Source organism: Lissotriton helveticus, chromosome 7 (genome assembly GCF_964261635.1).
Source record: "Lissotriton helveticus chromosome 7, aLisHel1.1, whole genome shotgun sequence".
NCBI classification, from domain to species: Eukaryota; Metazoa; Chordata; class Amphibia; order Caudata; family Salamandridae; genus Lissotriton; species Lissotriton helveticus.
The window spans coordinates 143,389,664-143,413,412 of NC_136068.1; the positions used below are offsets into that span (position 1 = coordinate 143,389,664).

The following is a 23,749-nucleotide window of genomic DNA, read 5'->3' on the forward strand; positions in this document are numbered from 1 at the left end:
ACCGGCGATGGTTTAAGTTCCAACCTCATTTATTTGATATAAGATAAAACGTCCGGCAATTTCTGTCGATAAAGAGGTCAACAGACTCGATCAGTTATTGCTCACATTCTGACTTAATCATAATTGATCTAATCAGTTATTTAGCGACCGGACGGATAAATACCTGATGGATATGCCGAGTTTCATGGATAACCGCCACGTCTATGCCAATCGGGAAAACAGATTTTTCCTGTTTGTGGTACATTCCTCCTCTTGGTTCCTTAGAGGATGGGGTTACTGTGCTCCTGTGCCCCGCTGCTCTGGCTACTCCAGGTTTGGGGGGGTTTGCCTTCAATCACTGTCCTTCCCGCCCCTGCCTTCCCTTCCCTTCCTCTTGCTGCTGAGAGTCCTTGCCCCTCTGCTAACCTCCGAATAGGGGTCATCTGGCCATGCCTTGCCCTTGTTCATAGGGGGTGGTTGCCCTCTATGCTGGGGTGGCTTGGAGTTTTGTTGTTCCTGTCTGTCTTGGGGCTGGCTCCCCTTCCTTGTTTCTGGATGCAGTGGTGGGCCTGTTACATGTATCATGACTTTTTACCCATGTTCCTTGTCTCCGGAGCAAGGCTGTCTATGTACTGGCAGGGTGGCTGCTCAGGGCTCTCTTCTGTTCTTTCTTCTGCCCCTGTCTTTGGACACTGCAGTGTTGCACTGTTCCTTATGGTGTTGTTTGTCTCCACTCTCTTTTTTAGGTTTCGACTGCAAAAAGCTGCGCAAGCAGCTTTTGCGCAGGAGAAATCTTATGAGAACTGTAGTGTGGCTTTGGGTCGGCCCTCGTCATTCATTGGCTGGCTCCATAAATGGAGCCTAGCCATTGGACGAGGGGCCTGTCCGTCAATGCCGGACCAGATTCGGAGGCGTTCCCGAGATTCTTTGGCTTTTGCCGACGTCACGCGACGTCAGCCGAAAGCCGGGAACGCCCCCGAATCTGGTCCGGCCGGGCCGTGCTTGTTTAAAATCTTTTGTTCACGAATATTGTCCATGCGGTGCCTAGTTTATTCTGCTGGTCTGTGGTGAGTGTTCCCTGCACTCTGCCAGGTCCGTGAAACCTCGCTGCGCCATGTTACCCCCGAGCTTCTCGCCTCTCGCCCCTCCCCCACACTACCATCACGCAGCCTAGCAGTGTGCCATGCAGCTTACTGTGTTGAGTTTTCTTTCTTTATGTCCTCGCTGGGGGCCTCCGTCCGATCCCACCAGGAGGTCCCGCCTCGCCTGGGGTAGCGGTCTCAGGACTCTTGCAGTTGGCGCCGCCTTATCAAGCAGGAATCCACCGCTCCACGATTACCCCCCTGGGCCGTGCACCTTTACCCGCAGCAACAGGGCGGTCTGTCCTTAGCGGCGCCCTTCGCAGGCCTCCCTGCATGACTCTATTACTTCCAAGCTGTTTGCTGATGGTGATTATCACAAAATCCTTCAATGTGTACAAAGTGCTTGCAGACATCCTCCCTTTCCCTGAGCCTCATCCGCGCTCGTGCCCGTTGAGTGCACATCTCTGTGTGATCCTGGGCGTGCGCAGCGGGGGTAGCTGATGAGCCCTTCGTGCCTTGGTCTGGAGATCTGTGTGTGGGGGGTGGGGGAGGTGAATCCCCACACTGCCTCCACATAGCGCCTCCCAGGTGAAAACATGCCTTCTAGCCGCTCTGCATTCTGTTCGGCTGTTTGCTGATGGTGATTATCACAAAATCCTTCAATGTGTACAAAGTGCTTGCAGACATCCTCCCTTTCCCTGAGCCTCGTCCGCGCTCGTGCCCGTTGAGTGCACATCTCTGTGTGATCCTGGGCGTGCGCAGCGGGGGTAGCTGATGAGCCCTTCGTGCCTTGGTCTGGAGATCTGTGTGTGGGGGGTGGGGGAGGTGAATCCCCACACTGCCTCCACATAGCGCCTCCCAGGTGAAAACATGCCTTCTAGCCGCTCTGCATTCTGTTCGGCTGTTTGCTGATGGTGATTATCACAAAATCCTTCAATGTGTACAAAGTGCTTGCAGACATCCTCCCTTTCCCTGAGCCTCGTCCGCGCTCGTGCCCGTTGAGTGCACATCTCTGTGTGATCCTGGGCGTGCGCAGCGGGGGTAGCTGATGAGCCCTTCGTGCCTTGGTCTGGAGATCTGTGTGTGGGGGGTGGGGGAGGTGAATCCCCACACTGCCTCCACATAGCGCCTCCCAGGTGAAAACATGCCTTCTAGCCGCTCTGCATTCTGTTCTGCGTAGACATGTGACTGCCGGGCTTACAGGCTCAGACATTCCTGCTCTAGAGTTCATTACACCCTCTGGGACTCTGGGCCTCTTGAAGCCTCACACTCCCTCCTCATAGCGCCTCCTCGTTGAACACTGGACTTCTAGGGCTCTGAGTTCTGTGTAGACAGACTCAGACATTACTGTTCTGGAGCTCATTACACCCCCCCTCTCTCTTGACGCCCCACACTGCCTCCTCATAGCGCCTCCCGGTTGAACACTGGACTTCTAGCCGTTCTGGGTAAACATGTGACTGCCAGGGCGGACAGGCTCAGACGTTCCTACCCGGCTCTGGAGCCCATTACACAACCCCCACGGGACTGCGTGCCTCTTGAAGCCCCACACCACTGCCTCCTCATAGCGCCTCCAGGTTGAACGCTGGACTTCTAGCCGCTGTAGGTACTGTGTAGACATGTGTCTGCCGGGGGCTCAGCCATTTCTGCTCGGTTCTGGAGCTCATTACACACACCCCCTTGCCCCCCACCCCTTGATGCCCTCACTGCCTCCTCACAGTGCCTCCTGGTTTGACACTGGACGTTTTACGAAATAGTACTATTAAAGTACCACCACATAATCGGTTCACGTAAGTACAATGGCGAAGGAACCGGATGTTTAAATTTGTATCTTATAATGGTGCACCCTTCATTTGCAGTTCCGCTATTGCGAAAAGGACATGCGTGTTTTCGTCTTCAAAGGACTTCATTTCTTGCTAGTTTAGCAGCCAATTAGAGGGCCTTCTAACGTGCTGCTCAGCCATTTTTGAAGTCTACTCGAGTGATTAAGAGCCTTGCGAATATTGGCATATCTCCCTTCGATTCTGGTTACAGTTGCGTAGTTAATTTAGTTATTGGGGTGTTTATCTCACATATACATAACTGAAACTGACCGTGCTAAATATCCTATCTGAAAACACACGTTTTGCAGACAATGAAATGAAAAGAAAGCAAGAAATATTAAATATATTAAATTTTCTGTTTTTATTACAAAATGCCAGCAGGTTAAAAATACATTAGGAATGCTTCGGTTGTGTTATTTCATGAGTCTCTCTAGTACAAGTCGCAGGTAAACACACCGGTTTGACACTAAACTTTAAAGGCACCGTAGGTGTTCCTTTATTAGTTGTGCCTGTATTTGGTGTATTTATTTCTAACTTTTCTGAAAACTGGCTTTTTGAAATATATAGCTTGCTTGTCGACCTATAGGGACTACACACAGCTGCAGTTTCTGGTTCGTGAATATTAGTACTTCGGTCTGCCCCCTACGTCTCCACCCCAGCAGTCATTTCACAGCAGCCATTGTCTGCTGGAGCGTCATCCCATACATTGCGCAGCATCGGCCCACCTTGGAGGCAGCATGGCGGAAGGTAACATCAGGGAATGGGTTGGCTCGGACACTTCTGCTGTTTATGGATTGTAGCCTGCAATATCGGGAAAGGAGTATTTGTGATGTGGAGTACCTGCTTGCACAAGCCCCTGCGTTCGAACTCTGGTAGGGCCTAGCCAGACTTTCATCATTAGGAGGACGATAAAATAAGTAATCTGGGATGTGAACTAATGCGTTAAGACAATTCCGTTTCTACCATACACTGTAAATAATCACCACTATTGTCAGTTCAGTGCACTGGTCCAGCCTGCCTGAACACTTACTGTGCCAGGGCAAAGCCTACTTAAGACACTACATGGAGCAGTGGAAAGGTGCAATTCTATAGCAGTGCGCGTGCACCCGGAAGTTGTGATCTCAGGGGCGGGCTTAATCTCAGATGCGGGGGTTCGCGCTAACACTAGCTGCTGTAGCGTCATCCCACGCATTGCGCAGCATCGGCCCACCTCAGAGACAGCATGGCGGAAGGTAACATCAGGGAATGGGTTGGCTCGGACACTTCTGCTGTTTATGGATTGTAGCCTGCAATAATGGTGGTAAAGTTCTTCAAGAAGAGCAAATAAGAACGAGAGGCTCCCATGGATTGGTGAAGGGGGAGTAGGGGCAAAAGGCTGGGGTATCTGTTCTTCCCAACATTGGATTTTAACATCTGACATGTTGCCTACTCCTCAAATAATTAGCTGGCAATGTTTCTTACTAGTTTCTGCGAGTAATACTTGCCTGGGTGTATAAGCTGTCAAACCAATCATTACGTTTGCCGTAGCATTTACATTAGTAGGGACTGCTAGCTCCTGTTTACTGCACCGCAAGTGTACGTGGACGGGCTCATCTTTGATTAATACTCCCAGGCGCTCGCTTGACCTGCTGACTTAGCCAATGCTTGCTTTTCTTTCTCCCCGCAGCCATGTATACTTTGCCCCGTCTGTTTTATCATCTATACCATCTGTTTCCCTCCCCCCAGTTTTTACATGGCTGACTGGGGAAACTAAGCAAACAAGTTCTGCCACACGGCTCGCCCTACTCTATTTCAACATCCCAGCTTTTATATTGACAACACAGGCACCGCTCTTTAGGTTGCAGTACAGCACCCACTTTCACACTCTGCTGGCGGATCCTCATCGCTGTCCCGTAATCCCCCCCCCCCCACCCCTCCCCACCGGCGCCGCAATAACCTCAGCATTACCAACAATGCACAAACCACGCTTTAAGTTGCAGCATAGCGCCCGCCTTTTCACCCTACTGACTGCTCCTCATCTCTGTCCTGTCCCCGGGTGCTGCGCTGAACTTTCAGCATTAACAACAACACGGGCTCCACTCTTAATTATTTAGCAGGCGCTCGCTTGACCTGCTGACTTAGCCAATGCTTGCTTTTCTTTCTCCCCGCAGCCATGTATACTTTGCCCTGTCTGTTTTCTTATCTATACCATCTGTTTCCCTCCCCCCAGTTTTTACTCTTTACGTTCCCATTTTACTCTCCCATATCCTCAGTGCACCTTCTGTGTCTGTTCTCTAAACTCCCTCCACCGCTTCATCCGTGTTCCTCGCACTATCACTCACCTATTTCCCATACCGCTGTCACTGCCTTCTGTTCTCCCCCCCCACTGCTTTACTACTACTCCTGTTCTTTCAACTTCCTCTGAGCTCTGCCATTCACTCCTTTCTTAGCTCGTTTCATCTCCTCTTCCCTTCTTTTCTACTTCCCCTGCTCCTCCTATTTTCTTGCCATCGCTGTTTGCACTCTCTCCTCTGTGCTGCTAGTAATACTCGATGCCTGCTGTCCCTGCCCCGTCCATTTACCTCCCACCTTGACTGCTGTGGTTCATGTGTGGGTGCAAATGCAATAGGTCTCACATTTGCGAGAGATTAAGCTAATGGCAATGTAAATGACAATGCCATTTATTTATCTGTTTTCAAAACCAACACATAAATACAAATTTTGTCATTTACAATGCCAATAGCTCTAACTTTTCCAAAGGCGAAACCATTGCATTGTAAATGCTTGTTCTACTCTTTCGCACACTGTTCCCATGCTCCCACAGTTTTTTGTCTGGTGCTTCTGCGTTGTGGTGCAGAAAAGTTCTACGAAGAAAACTGACGTAAGCGCGCCGGGGTGGGTCTCATGTGACCTCGCTGACGTCACGTACGCGGATGACGTCTGGGCGGAGTCGCGTTGTGTCGCCCCGCCCCCGGCGCGCAGGGATGCTGTGGCAAAAGGTTTCCACGTCCAGTCTCAAGCCTGGGGGTAATTCTACGTGAAGGAATCTGCGGCTAGATTCGTCTCTATCAGATACATCGTTACCGAAGGTAAGTAACTCGTACTTTAAGAGCAGGGAGTGGTCCCACGAACTACTGCCTACTCTTAAAAAAATAAAAGAATACTTTTCATTTTTATTTTTGAAATGCATCCGGTTTTCCTTGAAACCCATCCGGTTTTCCTTTAAGGAAAACAGGCTGAATTTAAAAAATAGTTGCTTTATTTAAAAGCAAATACAGACATAGTGGTCTGCTGTTCCCAGCAGGCCACAATCCCGGTGTTTTTTAGCGATTCCTAATGGTTTGCATATTGCGACCTACCTCATAAATATTAATGAGTTAGGTCGATTGCGAACCACTGGGAATGGCTAACAGTGTAAAAAACACTGCTGTATGTTAAGTTAAAGAATTTTTAAAGTATGCTTATACCAAAGTAGGGGTCTTAGCGAAAGTGGCATGGACCCTAGGCATTGTCAATAATCAAATACAACAGCAGTCCAGACTTTTAATGAGTACATGCCTGTTAGTCTAAAGAAAAAAGCCAGGTTTTTAAATCCTTCCTAAATTTCAAAAGGTTCGATTGAGGTCGTAGATATTTTGGCAGTAAAATCCACCATTTTGCTGCCGTATAGGTAAAGCTTCTCCCACCCCAGTAGGCTTTTCTTATTTTGGGTACTTGTACTTTGTTGGCAGTACTAGTACTGCAGGAAAATTGGACCATCTTGATGTAGCCCTTTGTGAAATGAATACGAGCCCTAAATGGAAGCCTGTAAAGTTCCCTAAGGGAATTGGAAACTGGGCAGAATTTTGGTAGATTCAACAGAACTCCCGCTGCAGAATTTAAGGTTTATTGTGAAGAAGTACTGGCACCCTACAAATAGTGCAATGCAGTAATCAATTTTTGATATTACCAAGGCAATGATTACTGCTTTTCTGTGCTCTAATGGTAAAAATGGTAACTCTTTTTTAAGGTTTTCAACATAAAGAAGCAGGAAGAGGTCACCTGATTTGAATGTTCTATGAAGGTGAATCTGTTGTCAAAAATGACACCCAGATTTCTTGCCTTCTGTACTGGAATTGATAGCATACCAAGATTCGATGGCCACCAGGTGGAGTTCCATAAGGTATTGCTGTTATCAAACATTAGCACCTCCATTTTATCGGAGTTAAGCGTAAGAGAGTTCAGTTGTATCCACTGCGTAATACTGTTCATGCATGTGCTGAACTGCAGGGCTACTCTTTCTGGATTAGATGAGTATACAAAGCTGTTTGAGATTTTCTAATATCGAATCGCAAAAATTAGATAGCAGGAAATTGCAAATCTAAAGCTGCGTACATGTGGCCCCATATTTCTTAACGTATCCCTCTGTTTTTTTGCGGGAGGATTTGCTACATTTTAATAGTTGATGGCTTTATCGCTTTACAATACAGTTCACTTTCCTCTGCTGATATTGAGCTCTGTCTTTGTGAGGGTTAGCAAGCTTTTTTTCAGGCTCATATTCATCAGCAGAACTTCTCATAAATATGGGGCCTACGGGCTTTTGCTTGAGAAAAAAAGAAACTTGATAATGCCTATGAGCTAGGCAGCTCTTGTAATTATAGACCACGGCTCACTCGAGTCAAACCTTTAATGGAAGATCAACACTTTCTGTTTTGCAGGTGTTTTTGTGTGGAATGTTTGGAGAGCATTGTTGGGCCCGGCACATCAGAACATGCCAAAGAACAAGAGCCATGGAACTGCTACATGTGTGTGTCCCAGAGGTGCCATGGGGCACTGCACCGCCATAGAGACTGGAATGTAAAATTGCAGGAGTTCTTCACGAGTGACCGAAGACAAGAATATGTGAGGATACTGTTGAAAAGGAGGAACTAGGGAAGCATGGTGTTTGGGCAGATGGTGGGAACAGTAGGAAACACACATTTTAGACAAAACAAAAGATGAATAGTTCAAGGAGTAATCCTTTGAAGGTAAAGTGTAAGGCATATCTGACTATGTAAGTTTACTTTTTCATATCTATCGACTATGACAACATTTAGTCGCTCCTTACAGTAGGTCAGAGGGATATAAATGCATAGTTTTCAGTGGTAATACCATTTGTCACATTTACAAATCACACTAAATGGTATTACCGCACCCGGTATTACCACACCCAGTACTACCACGCTCTGTACTACCACTATCTTTTCTGATCATAAATTGCACATGCTCAAAGCAGTGAGGGTTTGTGAACAAAAAAGTGCCCAACATCCAGTTAAAATGTGCAGTCATTGACAGCACTATTGGGTCCCCCAGAATATTCCTAATTACAGCCCTCACACTTATACTTGCTGGTAAATGTGCTAGTAATACAACCTGGTAACAGTAGCACAAAATATGGTGCTACCACCTCATTTTATTAACTCGTAATGGAGCACTATGTGGATGATATGCAATCTGATTTTAGCAAAACGTTGTAATTGCAAGATTTTAAATGACAACTGGGAACTCCCCTACTCCAAATCTCTGAAATTGCCAAAGGATGTGCTACATATCTCGGCACAAATATCTTCTCACAATTGATTCAAGGTCTTCAGTTCATTTGGGCCATGGTGACCTTGTTCAGTTAACTTAAAAAAGGTTAGAATAGGTTTGGCAGGCATGAAAAGCTGGTGTTTCTACACGTCCTTATTCTTGTCATGATGTCTCGTGGTCTGGCTGGTCAATGGGAACTAAAAGAATACAAGGAAAATGCCAAGAGCATACTTGGTACATCAAAGTAAAAGAGTGGCTATTGCCCTATTTTGTTGTCTGGCTGAAGCTAAACTACTTCCTGTGTATATAGACAATTCCCTCTTTGAAGTATCCAAACAAGTTTCATGTTAGGGTAAAGGCAGATTACCCTTTAATACCCCAGCATTTTCCTTGTTGCTCCTCGTCTCAGGGGGCATGAAGACAGTGGCAGAATTGGAAAGCAAATAGGGTTCTACTAATGCTCTAAGTAGTTTCCACACTTTACCCTAGCACCTCAGCAGCAAATATGAGACTTGGTAATCTCTGGGTGTTTAAGGCCACATGATGTCACTCCTCTGTCATTGGTATTTTGGTTAATTGGCAGCCATTGCAGGATTGTTCTGAAACAGACTAACGAGAGAAGTGGCGAGAATTTCACTCTCTGTTTGGCAATGATATAACTTTTTTGCTTTCCTCTACGGCTTGTCCTCCTGCTGTTTTTTCGGCTTCACTTTGCTTATTTGCTATATAAAAGCCGTAAAAGGACCTTCTCAGTCAGTACTCCCTGGGATTAACCATGCGACTACTCTTCATATTTTCTGCTCGCTGCTGATAGACTAGCACTACTACAGTCAATGAAACACCTATATAATTCAGCCACCTCCCTACTTCTTTGTTTATCTCCTGTCAGATTGTCCCAGTAGGGCTTTGTATGCATGTAATTGTTCAGACGACTATTGTAAGAAATCTGCCTTCTTCACATTTGCACAAGCTTCCTCACTAGTGCCTAATTTACTAGCATTGCTGCCCTTGTTTCATCGCTACCATATGTTTAGGGCATACTTCCAGGCTAACCGTGTTTTGCTTGATTCCTCTTCCTATCTGTCTATGTAGGTGGCCTCGTTATTTCTCTATTCTCACTATTTCTACACTTAGCTTCTCCAAGCCCAGTCCCTGAAATCAGTGGATGCATTGCTTCCTGTGTAGGTTCTTAGAGCATCAGATGATAATATGCACATTTTCTGATAGCTTGTCAATGTGGCGTTGGGAAGAGATGGAGGAACTAAACTGAAGATATTTTAGAAGCTACCCGTTCCTTTGCTTTTCTACCTTTTGTTTTGCATGTTTTATTAGACATGTTCCAATGAATGCTTTGAAAGTTCATTTTTATGTTTTCTGTAGGAAGCTCTCCAGAGTTATCCAGTAGTCCCAGTTGAAAAACGTCAGCCAATACGTGTCTTATCCCTTTTTGATGGAATAGCAACTGGTGAGTCCTTCAGTTTTTTGTAAAAAACATTTTTTAAAGCAAGGAGCAGATGGAGAGATTTGAGACTTACTTCTGCAGTAGTTATTATCATATAGCTGTCTGCGCAATAAGACATAACCAGGAAGCAGCTGAGGGTGAAGGACAGAAAAGTTTAGAGAGACATAAAGTCATGAAGAGCAGAGGGAAGCATGAAATGGTGGTATGGAAAAGTTTACAGGTAATATCATGAGAGGAGGGACAAAGAAAGGTAAAAGCATGAGAGCAAGGGCTAAGGACAAGTTTGCAGAAAAAATATGAGAGCATGGGAGGGAAGTATGGAGAGAATAACTGATTGATCTGAGCAGGACCAGATGTGCAGAGAATGCAGGGAAAAGGCATTGGTTTCTGATGATATTTGAAACAACGTATATCATCTTGTCTTCTGTTTCAGGCTATTTAGTTTTAAAGGATCTTGGATTTAAAGTGGACACCTATGTTGCTTCAGAGGTTTGTGGAGACTCTGTTGCTGTTGCGACTACCAGGCATGAAGGAAACGTCAAGCACGTGCATGATGTCAGGAAAATATCCCGGAAAAATGTAAGGAAGCACTTGGGAAACAAGACTACATATAAACCAATATGTCAAAATGACATTTCCAGGGATCAGTTAGCTCTGACATTGGATTCCATCTTGGTAACTTGCATTGTTGTTGACATGATTTTCTTCCCTGTGACATACATTGGTGCTGGGACCAATATCCCTTAAATAACATGCATTAATACTCACATCAGTAACTGTTGAGACATTCATTGGCACAGACATATGTACTTATGGTGTGACTTGTGCCGGTGATGAAATCAGTATCAGTCCTATAACTTGAATTGATTTTGACACCAATATAATTCTCTGACGTGCACTGGTTTGACTATCACTTGTAAAGGTCAGATTATACCATCAAAGTGGGTGATTGTTGATGAAGACAGACCAGTGCAAGTACAGATAAGATAGGCTTATTGGGTAAAGATTCAAGTCTAGGTTTTTTTTCTAGAATCTGCATAAAGTTCAGTATTATGTATTTTCCGAGGAAGGTAGCTTCGGATAAGCTATCATGTTGAAGAGGAAGAGAATATGATTCTAGTGGGAGAAAGAGAAGTCAGTGAACTTATGTATGAAAAAGGAGCACCCTGTTAATTGAAGGGACAGTATGCATTTTTTGTATTTTGCTTATTTATTAAAAGTCAGCTGTAGAGAAATTACAAATTTAGGGAGATGTTGTTGAGCTTTCATAGTCTCAGTAGAATTTTGGTATCATTCTTGATTCTGTGATGTCTGCATAGGCAACCGAGGTTTTATGACAGTTACAGCTAGCTGACAGTGCAAAGACAAAAATAGCCTGTGCTGATGATGTGGGGAAACGGGATTCCAATCAAAGGATAACATGTATGTGGAAGCTAGATTTTTTTTTTATTTCACTGGAAGGGGTGGAAATTGGACCAAGGCTGGTCGAACAGAAGATTTCCAGAGCTTAAACTGGCTGTTAAAGGCAAATACCTATGTTTTGTGCCCATTTAGTTTCAACCCATACTTGGAATAGCTTCCAGATAACAGCAGTAAGGCTGACAGATGAAATGATGGCTCTCCTGGGCTCTGAGACAAGTACAGTGTCTTATCATCATCGTAAAGCTGAAAAATAAATCAAAAGAAATTTATCGTGGAAAGCCATGGGCAAGAAAATGTGAATCTTGGAGATGGTACAAGTTAGAGTTAGACGTGTGACGAGCAGGCATAGTAGTTGTGATAAGTTAAACAGGAAGGAAGAAACTCAAAATGCAAACTCCATAAGACTCCTACGGCCTTGAGGCCTGCAAGAAGGAAGTGCTGGTTGATGGTATTGGGCGCTCAGGGATGTCAAGAACTAGTGCACCAAATATTGTTGTAAAGCAGCATGTGAAGGTAGTTCAATGAGTTGTTTTGATCCAGACATCATTCTTCTGATGGTGTTTATTGCTACAGCTGTCAGAATTCCTCTCTGACTTCCATTGAATTTAGTATTTATATCACTGCCTGACATGGGTGTCCTTTATGAAAGGAAATGCATAACATTTACATCAGCTGTTTCTTTATTTCTTGTTTTAGCATGGTATGGAGGAGATTGCTATGGACTGTGTCTTAAAGGCACATTTGAAATGATGTTCAGTAGAAATATGTCACACTTAATCATTGCTTTCTTTTACTGTATTAGTAGTCTATCCCAATAGGCAAGGTGTTCATGTGTTCCATGTGCCACGAGTTTCCCTTTTACATTTAGTTCAAGTCTCTCATTGTGCCTGTACTTCATGACATTGATGTTTCAGAGTACTGCAAGCACTGTCCCCTAATAATAGTTAATGTCCTAGCTATTGTAACATAAAGTTTCAATTCTTTCTTCACTTTATTAACACATCCATTTAGACAAACAACAAAAATACTTCATTTCCCAAAACCCTTAGGGGAAAAGTCAACATTTCCAACAGTATGCAATGTCCAATCAGAGGAGGCCAGGACCCCTTGATAGCCCTATGTTGCTGTTGTTATATCTTCTTTCTTCGTGCGGCTTCAGCTGGATAGTGACCTCCTTACTCTTGTTTCGACTCATCAGAGGAGAAATGAACGGAGGTGTATGAAGCTTGAAGCTAAAGTTGACTACGTAACAACTCCAGACATCCGCATAATCAATAATCCACAAAAAGTAATACATTTATAAACTTCAAAGAAGGTCAGGTATACCCACCTTAACATGAATCCTTCTTATTGTAGTGAGGAAGAGTACAATGACGGGTGGGTTAATCATCGCCTTTGTATCCTTAATAGAATTTAAGGTTTCTGTTACGATAACTAGGACATTTTCTCATTCTATGTCAGGACCGAAGGCGAGAATTGTGCTGTTTCAAAGCTTATCCATAGCCAGTGAATAAATACTAGGGATTGGTTTGAAATACAACCTCTTAAAGATTAAATCTGAAGCACAGTCCCCTGCATTAAGGATATCCTTGAGGAGGGCCCCAATGTAGAACACCTTCAATGCCATAGCTCCTCTCGCCGAGTGGGCCCCAAACACTTTGGCATCAATGCCAGCTTCCTTCCCTCCAAGGGGGCGGAGATCCGCCATCATAGCCTCGTAACTCTGTATACACTTCACACCACACAGTTTTGGGGAATCTGGAAAAGAAGGATAATTAACCAGTCAAGAATTGCATTTCGTACATTTCGAGATATGGAAAGTAGCCCCCTCCGGGGTGAATACTCTACCAGTTATGTCCAGCTGACAACTTCTTCCGGGAGAAGTATTTATTGGACTGCCAAGACAAAAACAGGTTAAGGACCTTGTTGACACCCAGTAAAACAAAGTACTTGGGTTACAGGGGCAGTAGATCAGGTAGCCAACCGCCACTCATGACACCTACAGGACGCGAGCCTCCGGAGTTTACATCCATCGGTGTTCCAAGTCTGAGACAGATGGGGCTCATTCATGGTGGGCCTCTCTGCATTCCACCTGGATCACCAGCTACTGAAGTACTTCAGCTGGCAGATACACTCGGAGGAGGCGCCACAGACGCTTTCCTCCAGGAATGGCAATCAGAATGGGAATTATCCTGAAGTGAAAGGCAAATACATCGCAAAAACCTGCTCACTTAGGTGTGTTCCCCCACTGGATTACCACTGACCGGCCAATGCCCAGCTGAGATCTCCAATCTGAAGGTATTGATGGTTCTATAAGTGAGCCCATCCGATGCCAAAGAGCCAAGGTAGTTCAAGATGTGGACAATGTCTGTCCCAACGTGGTCTCTGATGACACCAGCCCAGCCATTGAGCCCATGCTGATCTATAACGCTTGACGATGCTATCTATCCATGCCTTGGAGCGGAGGGATGCAGCCTGTCTCGAAAGGCCCAGGACTTTCATTGTTCCCTGTAATCCTCCATGCCATAAGAGACAGAGACCCCTCCAGCTAGTGCTGGATTCCCCTCCAGATCCTTAAGGAGATCCGGAAATAAGGGTAGAAGGATTCGAAAATCCCAAGAAAGATCCAGAAGAACTGGATACCAGGCTTGTGATTTCCAGGTCGGTGTCACTAAGACTATGGCCACCACCTGCCGTCGTACCTAGGCTGAGAGGCGCATGATCATCACAAACGGAGGAAAGGATAATTGCCATTCCTGGAGGAAAGCGTCTGTGGCCGCCTCCTCCGAGTGTATCTGCCAGCTGAAGTACTTCAGTAGCTGGTGATCCAGGTGGAATGCAGAGAGGCCCACCATGAATGAGCCCCATCTGTCTCAGACTTGGAACACCGATGGGTGTAAACTCCGGAGGCTCGTGTCCTGTAGGTCTCATGAGTGGCGGTTGGCTACCTGATCTACTGCCCCTGGGAGATGTTTCGCCAACACAGAAATCAGGTTCTCTAGGCAGTAGTCCCAGAAATTGCAGGCCAGATCTGCCAAATTCTTGGATTGAGTACCTCCGAGATGGTTTATGTAGCAGACTGCTGCTATGTTGTCCATCTTGAGGAGGACTCTGCATTGAGCTCGATCCTTGGTCCAGCACCAGACCGCAAACAGTCCTGCCAAGAGTTTGAGGCAATTGATGTGCTTAGACCATTCTCGAGAAGACCATCATCCTCCTGTGGAGAAGTCCTACATTTGCCCTCCCAGCCCGAGCCACTGACGTCGGACTCTATGACCAGATCCAGAAGGAAGCCGAAAATCGTCTGGTTAGTCCATTCTTCCATATGAGCCAGCCACCATAGGATCTCCTCTCGACCTTCCTCCGACAGGGGAGCCATTTGAAGTTATGTGAGACTATTCCGGAAATGAATGGCTTTCAACCGTTGGAGGGTCTGAAAGTATTGGGGCCTCTGTAAAATAGCCTGGCTTGAGGATGACAGAAGCCCCACCACCCTTGCTATCTGTTGTAGGGAGGTGGAAGGTCTGGCTGCCAGACATCAGAGTTTGTGTTAGATCTTGGCCATCTAGCGGGAGGGAAGACTGACGGTGGCTCTGATTAAGTCAGAACAAACCCCAGGAACACCAGTGACTGAGAGGGAGTAAAAACGGACTTCTGTTGATTTTTGATGATACCAAGGGACTCCAGGAGAGAGACAGCCATCTGTAAATACAAAAAGAGGTTCAGAGTGCACTGAACCATAAGGAGGGTGTAATCTAAGTAGATGATGAGACAAACGCTTTGAGCCCTGAGGAATTTCACCACCAGGCGCATTACCTTGATGAAGCAGTACGGGGCCGACGACAGACCAAAGGGGAGAGTGGCGAACTCGAACGTATCCTCCTCCATCGAAACTGAGAGAAGCGGCGGTGGGGAGGGAAGATTGGGATGGTTAAGTAAGCTTCCTTGAGATCTAGACACACCAGCCAATCGCTGGGGAGGAAGAGATCCCATAACAGATGGATACCTTCCATCTTGACGTGGTGGTATTCCAACCACATGTTGAACTCCTTCAGGTTGATCACCAGTGTTTGGATGCAATCCTTTTTGTCCACTACAAAGAAATTGCTTAAAAAGCCCCTTGGATGAGGGAAGATTCGCATTATTGTTCCTATGCGGAGTAGTTCCGATGCTTCCATATCCACCAGCTTAGCATGAGCGGAACAGAAAACCAAGGGAATGGGGGACCTTCCCTGGACAGGGTAGCCGTAGAACTCTATGTGGAATCACTGTACTGTCTGAAGGACCCATGCATCCCAGGTAAGGGCCTCCCAATTGTGAACAAAACCCCGAAGTCTGCCCCCCAGATGTTGGTGCGGAAAAAGCTGAACACTCACCTTGATTAGCTCCATGGTTGCCACCACCTTGGTGCCCTCCATTTGCACCAGAGTGACAGGGATAGCCTCTGGTGGGGTAAAAGTTTCCAAATTTTTTAGGCATCCTGATATTGTCCCCCTTTTAGCACCATATCCTCTGCCGTAGGCTGGGTGATGTGCACGGGTGGCCAAACGTGCCCTGCTTTGGCCAGACCCAGTGAAATTCCGGAGTGTAAAGATGCATTTTATGGATGTCTGGGATTTGTCCAGTGAATTAAAGGTTTGCACAAACTTTCCCTAGTTCCCAGATAAACGGGTCGCCGAACAACCCTCCTTGGGCAATGGGGCCCGCCTCAGATGTTGTGAGGTCCCCCAGTTTAGTTTCAATCTTGATGAGGAGCTGCTCTGTAGAGATGGCACCATTCGCATTCCCCAAGAAGATAATGGCCCTTTGGGCCCATTCTGACAGGACCTCAGGGGAAATTCAGAGTTCCAGACGGCTTGGCGTCATCCCCAATATCTAGGATGCGAGTTAAGGGTCCTGAGACATCCAGGAGCTTTTCCTGGCAAGCCCACCAGGACCAGTCGATCCCCTTCTTGGGATCGCGCGTGTCCTCCCACAAGAAGGTTGCCATGCGCTCTTCGATGTCGCCACCTTGCCCTCAGGAATGGACGTGGGCACTCCGTCCGCAGGCCTTTGCAGATCTCCTTATCTAGTGGCGTAAGAAGCCGCCCCACAACAAAGGCCACAACCTTGTCTGCGGGGGCCCATTCTGAGGTGCAGGGATGCATCAAGTGATCCAGGGCCAGCATATCGGACATAGCCTGGCTGGCACATCCTGTGCATTATGGGGTGATGGGCAAGACCCCGTATAATGCTCTGCATCAGAGCCGGAGGGTGATGTGAGCGGGCAGGAATGGAAAGAGATCCCTGCTGGTTGTAAGCCTGATGGCCCAAGTTCCAGGGGCAGAGGGGGGGCCACAGCCTGCTGTATGGCTTTGGAAATAGAAGCGTCCATGACCTCACAGAATTGATCATCAATGGGAAGGTAGGTCATATTGTCTTCCTCCTGATAACTCTTCTCAACATCACTCATTCTTGAGCAAACAGTTTCCTAGACACAAGGGCATAGTAAGGCAAGCAAGGTACCATTGCTGCAGTTTCCAGCCGGTCGATGAGTGATTCAGCAAGGTGGGGGTCACCCAGCCCAGTAGTGCAGCCCAGGGGGCCAATAACAGGGTTGCTAGGCCCTGCAGGACACTACACACCAACAACAGTTCACTGGGTAAATAGACTCGCCTGGGCAGGTGTCCGGTCACTGACACCCACAGACTCGCGATAAGCGCTTTAAATACAGACCCTTCGTGAGAGAGTAATTGTTTCAGGCATATGGGGCATCAAAGCTCATCGCCCTGCCGGATGTGCTGTTCCTTTGGGTAGTTGAAGTTGCACCCCTGCGCAGGGCAGCGAGATGCACTGAGCGTGTAACAGAAATGCGTCTCTCTCTAGTGGTCAGTGGGCCATGCCGCAAAGGCCCCAGGCACTGCAGCGCATATACAATAATCACAGCGGCTGTGGAGGAGTGACTAGTGTTCCTTCAGCTGCGCAGTATTATCCGATTAATAAACAATGGAAAAGTCACAAATATCAGAGTTTAACACGCAGTAAAGAAGAAATAATAAGGTTGGAGGTACTTAACTCAGCTGCTGGAGCTGCGAAGATAGAGGAGACAGCAACAGCAACATAGGTCTATCAAGGGGTCCTGGCCTCATCTGATTGGACAGTGCATACTGTTGAAATGTTGTCTTTCCCCCTAAGAGTAATGGGAAATGAAGTCTTTTTGTTGTTTGTCTAAATGGCTGCTATTAATAAAGTGAAGAAAGAACAGCGTAATCCTCGCCTCCGGTCCTGATATTGAATTAATTCTCTTCCTATCAACCTCTAACCCTATTTTGTTTTGTGCTTCTTTCAGCAGTTCACATTTTAACTCTTTTGTTATTGCAGAAGGTCTTGGGCTTTGTAGTGCAATCCAGTTATAGATTCCCATCTGGCCTTGTTACATACAGTGTCCTGGGGCACAACACGTGTGCGCCCGTTTTCTGCACCCTGGGGCACTATAGCATTACAGAAGGGGCCGCAGATGCTTGTGCAGTCTTTTCTTTAATACGTCTAGTGCCAGGGCACACACAGCACTGGTACTATCTTAGGGGGGCATTTGCATAGGGGTGAGGCCCATGTAAATGAGAAAAACGCTTTGCCATTGAACCAACATCATATTATGGGTTCAGGAGCAGAGGGAAAGAGGCCTTCAGTAGGTGCACTGACAGTGGAACACTAAGCGGTGTCACATTGTCAGTGAGCCCACTGAGGGCAGCCCTCTGGAGTGGGGCGACACGGTCCCAGAGACCACCCCAGACTTCCCCCTGCAGGCAGGTGCAGTCTCACACTGCAACCGCCTGCAGTGGAATTTCTTCCACCCTTTTGAAGAGCAGGCAGGTGTCGCCTGCATTGTGAAAGTCAAACCATCATTTTACGTGTCTTTTAGAAATGCTCTTTCCCCAGGGCAGGTAAAACTTTGCTGCTGCCCTGGGGGCAGTGTGTCGATCATAATAGGGTACACTGTCACTGTTTTCACATGGTGCACCTGTTTAAAGGAGCGCTGTGGCGCAAAAAGAACAAATGATGGACAGAATGCTGAACAAATCAAACATTCATCCCCCAGTCACAGATCTGGGTTTAATTCATCTTTTTTTGCTCACCATACCACACTAGTTTGGACCCAGCCATATGCAAATCAGTCTTGCCCCTGCTCTCCCTGGGAACAGTTCAGCCCGAACTGCCAGGCTAGGTCCTTGCTGGCCTGGAAACAAGCATCCTGGGACCGGTTTCGGGATATCGCCCTTCATCAGCCAGGCAATTTTGAAAACAGTGGCACAGTGAGCACGGGTCGCCCATCTGGGCATCCCTCTCTTACTTAGGGCAACAAAAACTAAAAGAACAAATGATTGATGGAATGCTGAACAAATCAAACATTAATTCCCCAGTCACAGATATGGGTTTAATCCATCGTTTCTTTTGCTCACCACGCCACCCCAGTTTTGGCCCAGCCATATGCAAATCAGTCTTAACAGTGCTCCTTATGGGAACAGTTCAGCCCGAACTGCCATGCTGGCCCGGAAACGAGCATCCTGAGACCGGTTTCGGGATATCACCCTTCATCAGCCAGGCTAGCTTGAATCCAGTGGCAAAGTGAGCAAGGGACCCACGTCTGGGCATACCTTGCCAACTTAGAGCGAACAGAGCAAAACCAAAGGGGATGTTGGACGGAGTGTTGAACATTGCAAGCATTCACCCCCAGTCAACTGATCAGGGTTTAATCCATCATCATTCTTTAGCTCACTCCGCCACCCCAGTACAGACATGGCCATATGCAAATCAGTCTGACCCTGTGCCTCATGGGAACAATCCAGTCCAAACTGCCAAGCCATGTCTTCCCTGGACTGGAAACAAGCATCCTGGGACCGGTTTCTGGCTAATCAGCCGTCATCGGCCAGGCTAGCTGGAATCCAGTGGCAAAGTGAGCAAGGGACCAAGGGACCCACGTCTGGGCATACCCTGCCAACTTAGGGCGAACAAAGCAAACTCAAGGAAATGATGAACGGAGCACTGAAACTTTTCAGACACTCTTCCCCAGTCACAGTTCTGGATTGAATCTATCATTGTTGTTTAGCTCACTTCGCCACCCCAGTTTAGACACAATTATATGCAAATCAGTTTTGAATCGGTGCCTCATGGGAACAGTCCACCCCGAGCTGCCAACCCATGTCTTCCCTGCATCGGCAACAACCATCCTGGAACCGGTTACGGGTAACACCCCTCATCAGCCAGGCTAGCTTGAATCCAGTGGCAAAGTGAGCAAGGGACAACGTCTGGGCATACCCTGCCAACCTGGGGCGAACAAAGCAAACACAAGGAGATGATGGACAGAGTACTGAAGAGCCTTTCTGTCCTAGTAAGCATTGGTGGGAAAAATCTCTATGGGGTGTTAGGCATGGAACCAGAGTCCTCTGATAGCCAGAACATTAAAAACAAGCATTGGAAATGCAATAGGTCTCGCATTAGAAAAGTTGGAGTTATTGGTCTTGTAAATGACATAAATTTGCTAAATTGATGGCTTTGTCATTTACAATGCCAATAGTTATAACTTTCGCGAATGTGACACCTATAGCATTTGGAATGCAACATGTTTTGTATTTACGTCACTTAGATGGCAGCTCTGGTCGTTAGGCCACATCTCTAGAGAGCAGGAGAGTGCAGCAGGGGAGAGAAGCACAGCAATGCAATAGGTCTCGCATTAGGAAAGTTTGAGCTATTGGTATTGTAAAGGACACATTTTTTATTTATGTGCTTGTTTTGAAAATAGCGAAATTAATAGCTTTGTTATTTACAATGCCAATAGTTTTATCTTTCGCAAATGTGACACCTATTGTAACACAATATGTGTTGTGAGGGTGAGTGAGGGTGAGGGGTTGAGGGTGAGTGAGGGTGAGGGGTTGAGGGTGAGTGGTTGAGGGTGAGGGGTTGAGGGTGAGTGAGGGGTTGAGGGTGAGTGAGGGTGAGGGGTTGAGGGTGAGGGTGAGTGAGGGTGAGGGGTTGAGGGTGAGTGGTTGAGGGGTTGAGGGTGAGGGGTTGAGGGTGGGTGAGGGTGAGGGGTTGAGGGAGGGTGAGTGAGGGTGAGGGGTTGAGGGTGAGTGAGGGTGAGGGGTTGAGGGTGAGTGAGGGTGAGTGAGAGTGAGGGTGAGTGAGGGTGAGTGAGGGTGAGGGTGAGGGGTTGAGGGTGAGTGAGGGTGAGGGGTTGAGGGTGAGTGAGGGTGAGGGGTTGAGGGTGAGTGAGGGTGAGGGGTTGAGGGTGAGTGAGGGTGAGGGTGGGTGGGTGAGGGTGAGTGAGTGAGGGTGAGTGAGTGAGGGTGAGTGAGAGTGAGGGTGAGTGAGAGTGAGGGTGAGTGAGGGGTTGAGGGTGAGTGAGGGTGAGGGGTTGAGGGTGAGTTAGGGTGAGGGGTTGAGGGTGAGTGAGGGTGAGGGGTTGAGGGTGAGTGAGGGTGAGGGTGAGGGGTTGAGGGTGAGGGTGGGTGAGGGTGAGTGAGGGTGAGTGAGGGTGGGTGAGGGTGAGGGTGAGTGAGGGTGAGTGAGTGAGGGTGAGGGTGGGTGAGGGTGAGTGAGGGGTTGAGGGTGAGTGAGGGTGAGTGAGGGTGAGGGTGAGTGAGGGTGAGGGGTTGAGGGTGAGTGAGGGTGAGGGGTTGAGGGTGAGTGAGGGTGAGTGAGGGGTTGAGGGTGAGGGGTTGAGGGTGAGTGAGGGGTTGAGGGTGAGTGAGGGTGAGGGGTTGAGGGTGAGTGAGAGTGAGGGTGGGTGAGGGTGGGTGAGGGTGAGTGAGGGTGGGTGAGGGTGAATGAGGGTGAGGGGGTGAGGGTGTGTGAGGGTGAGGGGTTGAGGGTGAGGGGTTGAGAGTGAGGGTGAGTGAGGGTGAGGGGTTGAGGGTGAGTGAGGGTGAGGGGTTGAGGGTGAGTGAGGGGTTGAGGGTGAGTGAGAGTGAGGGTGGGTGAGGGTGGGTGAGTGAGGGTGAGTGAGGGTGAGTGAGGGTGAGGGGTTGAGGGTGAGTGAGGGGTTGAGGGTGAGTGAGGGTGAGGGGTTGAGGGTGAGTGAGGGTGAGGGGTTGAGGGTGAGGGGGAGTGAGGGTGAGGGGTTGAGGGTGAGGGGTTGAGGGTGAGTGAGGTAACCTGGCATGGTAACCTGAAAAAAATGTGGGTGTGAGCCATGTGAAGGGGTCTGCGGTGAGTGTGAGACCCGAAAAGGCAGAAGTCGGGAAGGAGAGGCTGCGGGTAAGGGTGTGCACGAAAGTGAATGTGCACAAATGGGGCCATGCGGTGGGCGACCAAAGCAGAAGCGGCTGGCAGAATAAGCGGGCCAAGGCCGAGAGTCCACTGGGTGCACGCGTCCTACCCGGAAATGACTGGGGGATAGGTGGGGAATGGCATGGTAACCTGAAAAAAAGGTGGGTGTGAGCCATGTGAAGGGGTCTGCGGTGAGCGCGAGACCCGAAAAGGCAGAAGTGGGGAAGGAGAGGCTGCGGGTAAGGGTATGCACGAAAGTAAAATGTGCACAAATAGGGCCATGCGGTGGGCGAACAAAGCAGAAGCGTCTGGCAGGATGGTGGTGCCGGAATAAGCTGTGCACATGTCAGGCCATGCTTCGAGTAACTTATAGAGATGCGGCTGACAGGATAGTAGGGTTGAGAGCAAAAGCGCCGAAGGGGCGCCTGTGTATATGCTGCTAATAATTAAAAAATGCATATGAGAACTGTATTATCGCAAATGATGGAAAAGATATCTCACCTGAAAGAAAAACAAGAAAGGAAACAAGACGGAGGGCATTGCTGTGGGGAGGGGGGGGGGGGGGAGGAGAAATGCACACGGCGGGCAGGGGAGGGGGCGGAGCGGGGAGAGCGGCATGAGGGTGTGAAGCAGCCGGGGGCTTTGAAGTGAAGCTAAGCTTCACTTCAAAGGTGTGGGAGGAGTGCGGCTGAGGGAACAGACGGCGATTTGGTGATGTGCACGCGCATTTTAGGTCAATGCGCTTGCGCATTGACCTAAAAGCCACGGGCACAGCACCAAATCGCCACAGTTAGGTAAACTTTGTTTAAAGCCCTATAGTCTCGCTTCTCTCAATGCGCATGCGCATTGATAGGTCACGAGACCTAATTAGTAATGCTCTCAGGAATCTTATTTTTTAATTCTGGAACTGGGCACAGCTATTTTAGTTTTCTTCTGTATAGTGACAAAAAATGCCACTGCTGATTATCACCAGGCCCAGGAAAGTTGTGTCACAAACCCTGAAAAAGTCCAGCCACAGCAGCATCAGCCTGAAACACACCACTTAAATTCTACATCATCAGATTCAACATTAGCTAAACATTTGAGTTCATGTTCAATTCTACTTCCACCCAAAACGGACCACCAGGAGTAGAAGCCTTTGCCAAGAAGGACCCATCACTTTCAAAAGAATTTTCACCACAAAGACTACATTCCAAACAGGTTTTGATGCTGAAACCTACCTTTACCAAAAACAATTTTGACACTAAGAGGAGCACCACGTATAGGAATATCCAAGTAACATGATATTTAAATGGAACCTATTTACATGATTGGAGGAACTGGGGTTAGATGTAGATGAAGAGAAACATGCATACCTTGACCCAATGACAACACAGGAATTGGATCTCTCAGTCCGTGGAATACCAGGGCTGCAGATTGTGATTGAAGTTGCAGTGCAACTCATAAAGTTAGACTTTGTTACTTTCATTCAGGGGCCATTCACTCACAAGCAGAACATATAACTTTCTTTTGAGATGAGAAATGATGACAAGGGATAAAAGAAGTCTCACAGAGACAAAATACCATGTAAATATGTTAGATACAAAAGTGGTAATATATGCACTTTAGAGTTTCATGTCTGGAGTATCCAGCAAGGTGGTCCATATTTGGACAGGCTACATGGTCATCAGGCAAAACATTCAGAAACAATTTAAAATTTGATCAGAGTAGCTTATCAAAGGAAGCAAAGCAACACGGTCCTTATTTTGTCCGACAGTGCAGTACTGTCTGAAACAAGATGGAACTTTATGGGACCATCATACTTTGTGATATTAGGCTCTTTAGATGAAGCAGAGAAAATCTCGAGAGGAAAACTGTCCAGCAAACATTCTAATCTATTCCCCACATGACAGGAGAGTAAAATAGAATAAATGCTTGTGTAAGGATTTATGAAAGTAAAGTACCCTATCAATGGTATGTTTACCACCTTCAAGCAGGCTCCCTGAACGTTTTCACTTTAAAAAAAGTTTTTCTCATTCTAAACAGGGATATATGACGGAACCATGCAAGCATTTCCCACATATGACTTTATTCCACAGTCACTACCACGACTGCGACTTTACAGTGTGTTCCTTTACCATACAAGTCATTACAACGACTTGCCTTAAGGGGGGTCCTGGACTTTGGAATAGTATAAATTACTGGTTCGAGGCATATGAGCTGCAGATTAC

At 47.3% G+C, this 23,749-nt stretch overlaps 1 protein-coding gene across 12 annotated transcripts in view; it reads left to right on the forward strand.

Moving 5' to 3' along the window:
* DNMT3B (DNA methyltransferase 3 beta) overlaps positions 1 to 23,749 on the forward strand; it is a 791,643-nt gene that overhangs the window by 593,316 nt on the left and 174,578 nt on the right. For all 12 annotated transcript variants that reach the window (XM_078651794.1, XM_078651798.1, XM_078651793.1 and 9 more), the window contains 3 exons: positions 7,558 to 7,741; positions 9,791 to 9,875; positions 10,306 to 10,451. In XM_078651794.1, coding sequence (XP_078507920.1) covers positions 7,558 to 7,741; positions 9,791 to 9,875; positions 10,306 to 10,451 — 415 coding nt within the window. The remainder of the gene's footprint in view (positions 1 to 7,557; positions 7,742 to 9,790; positions 9,876 to 10,305; positions 10,452 to 23,749) is intronic.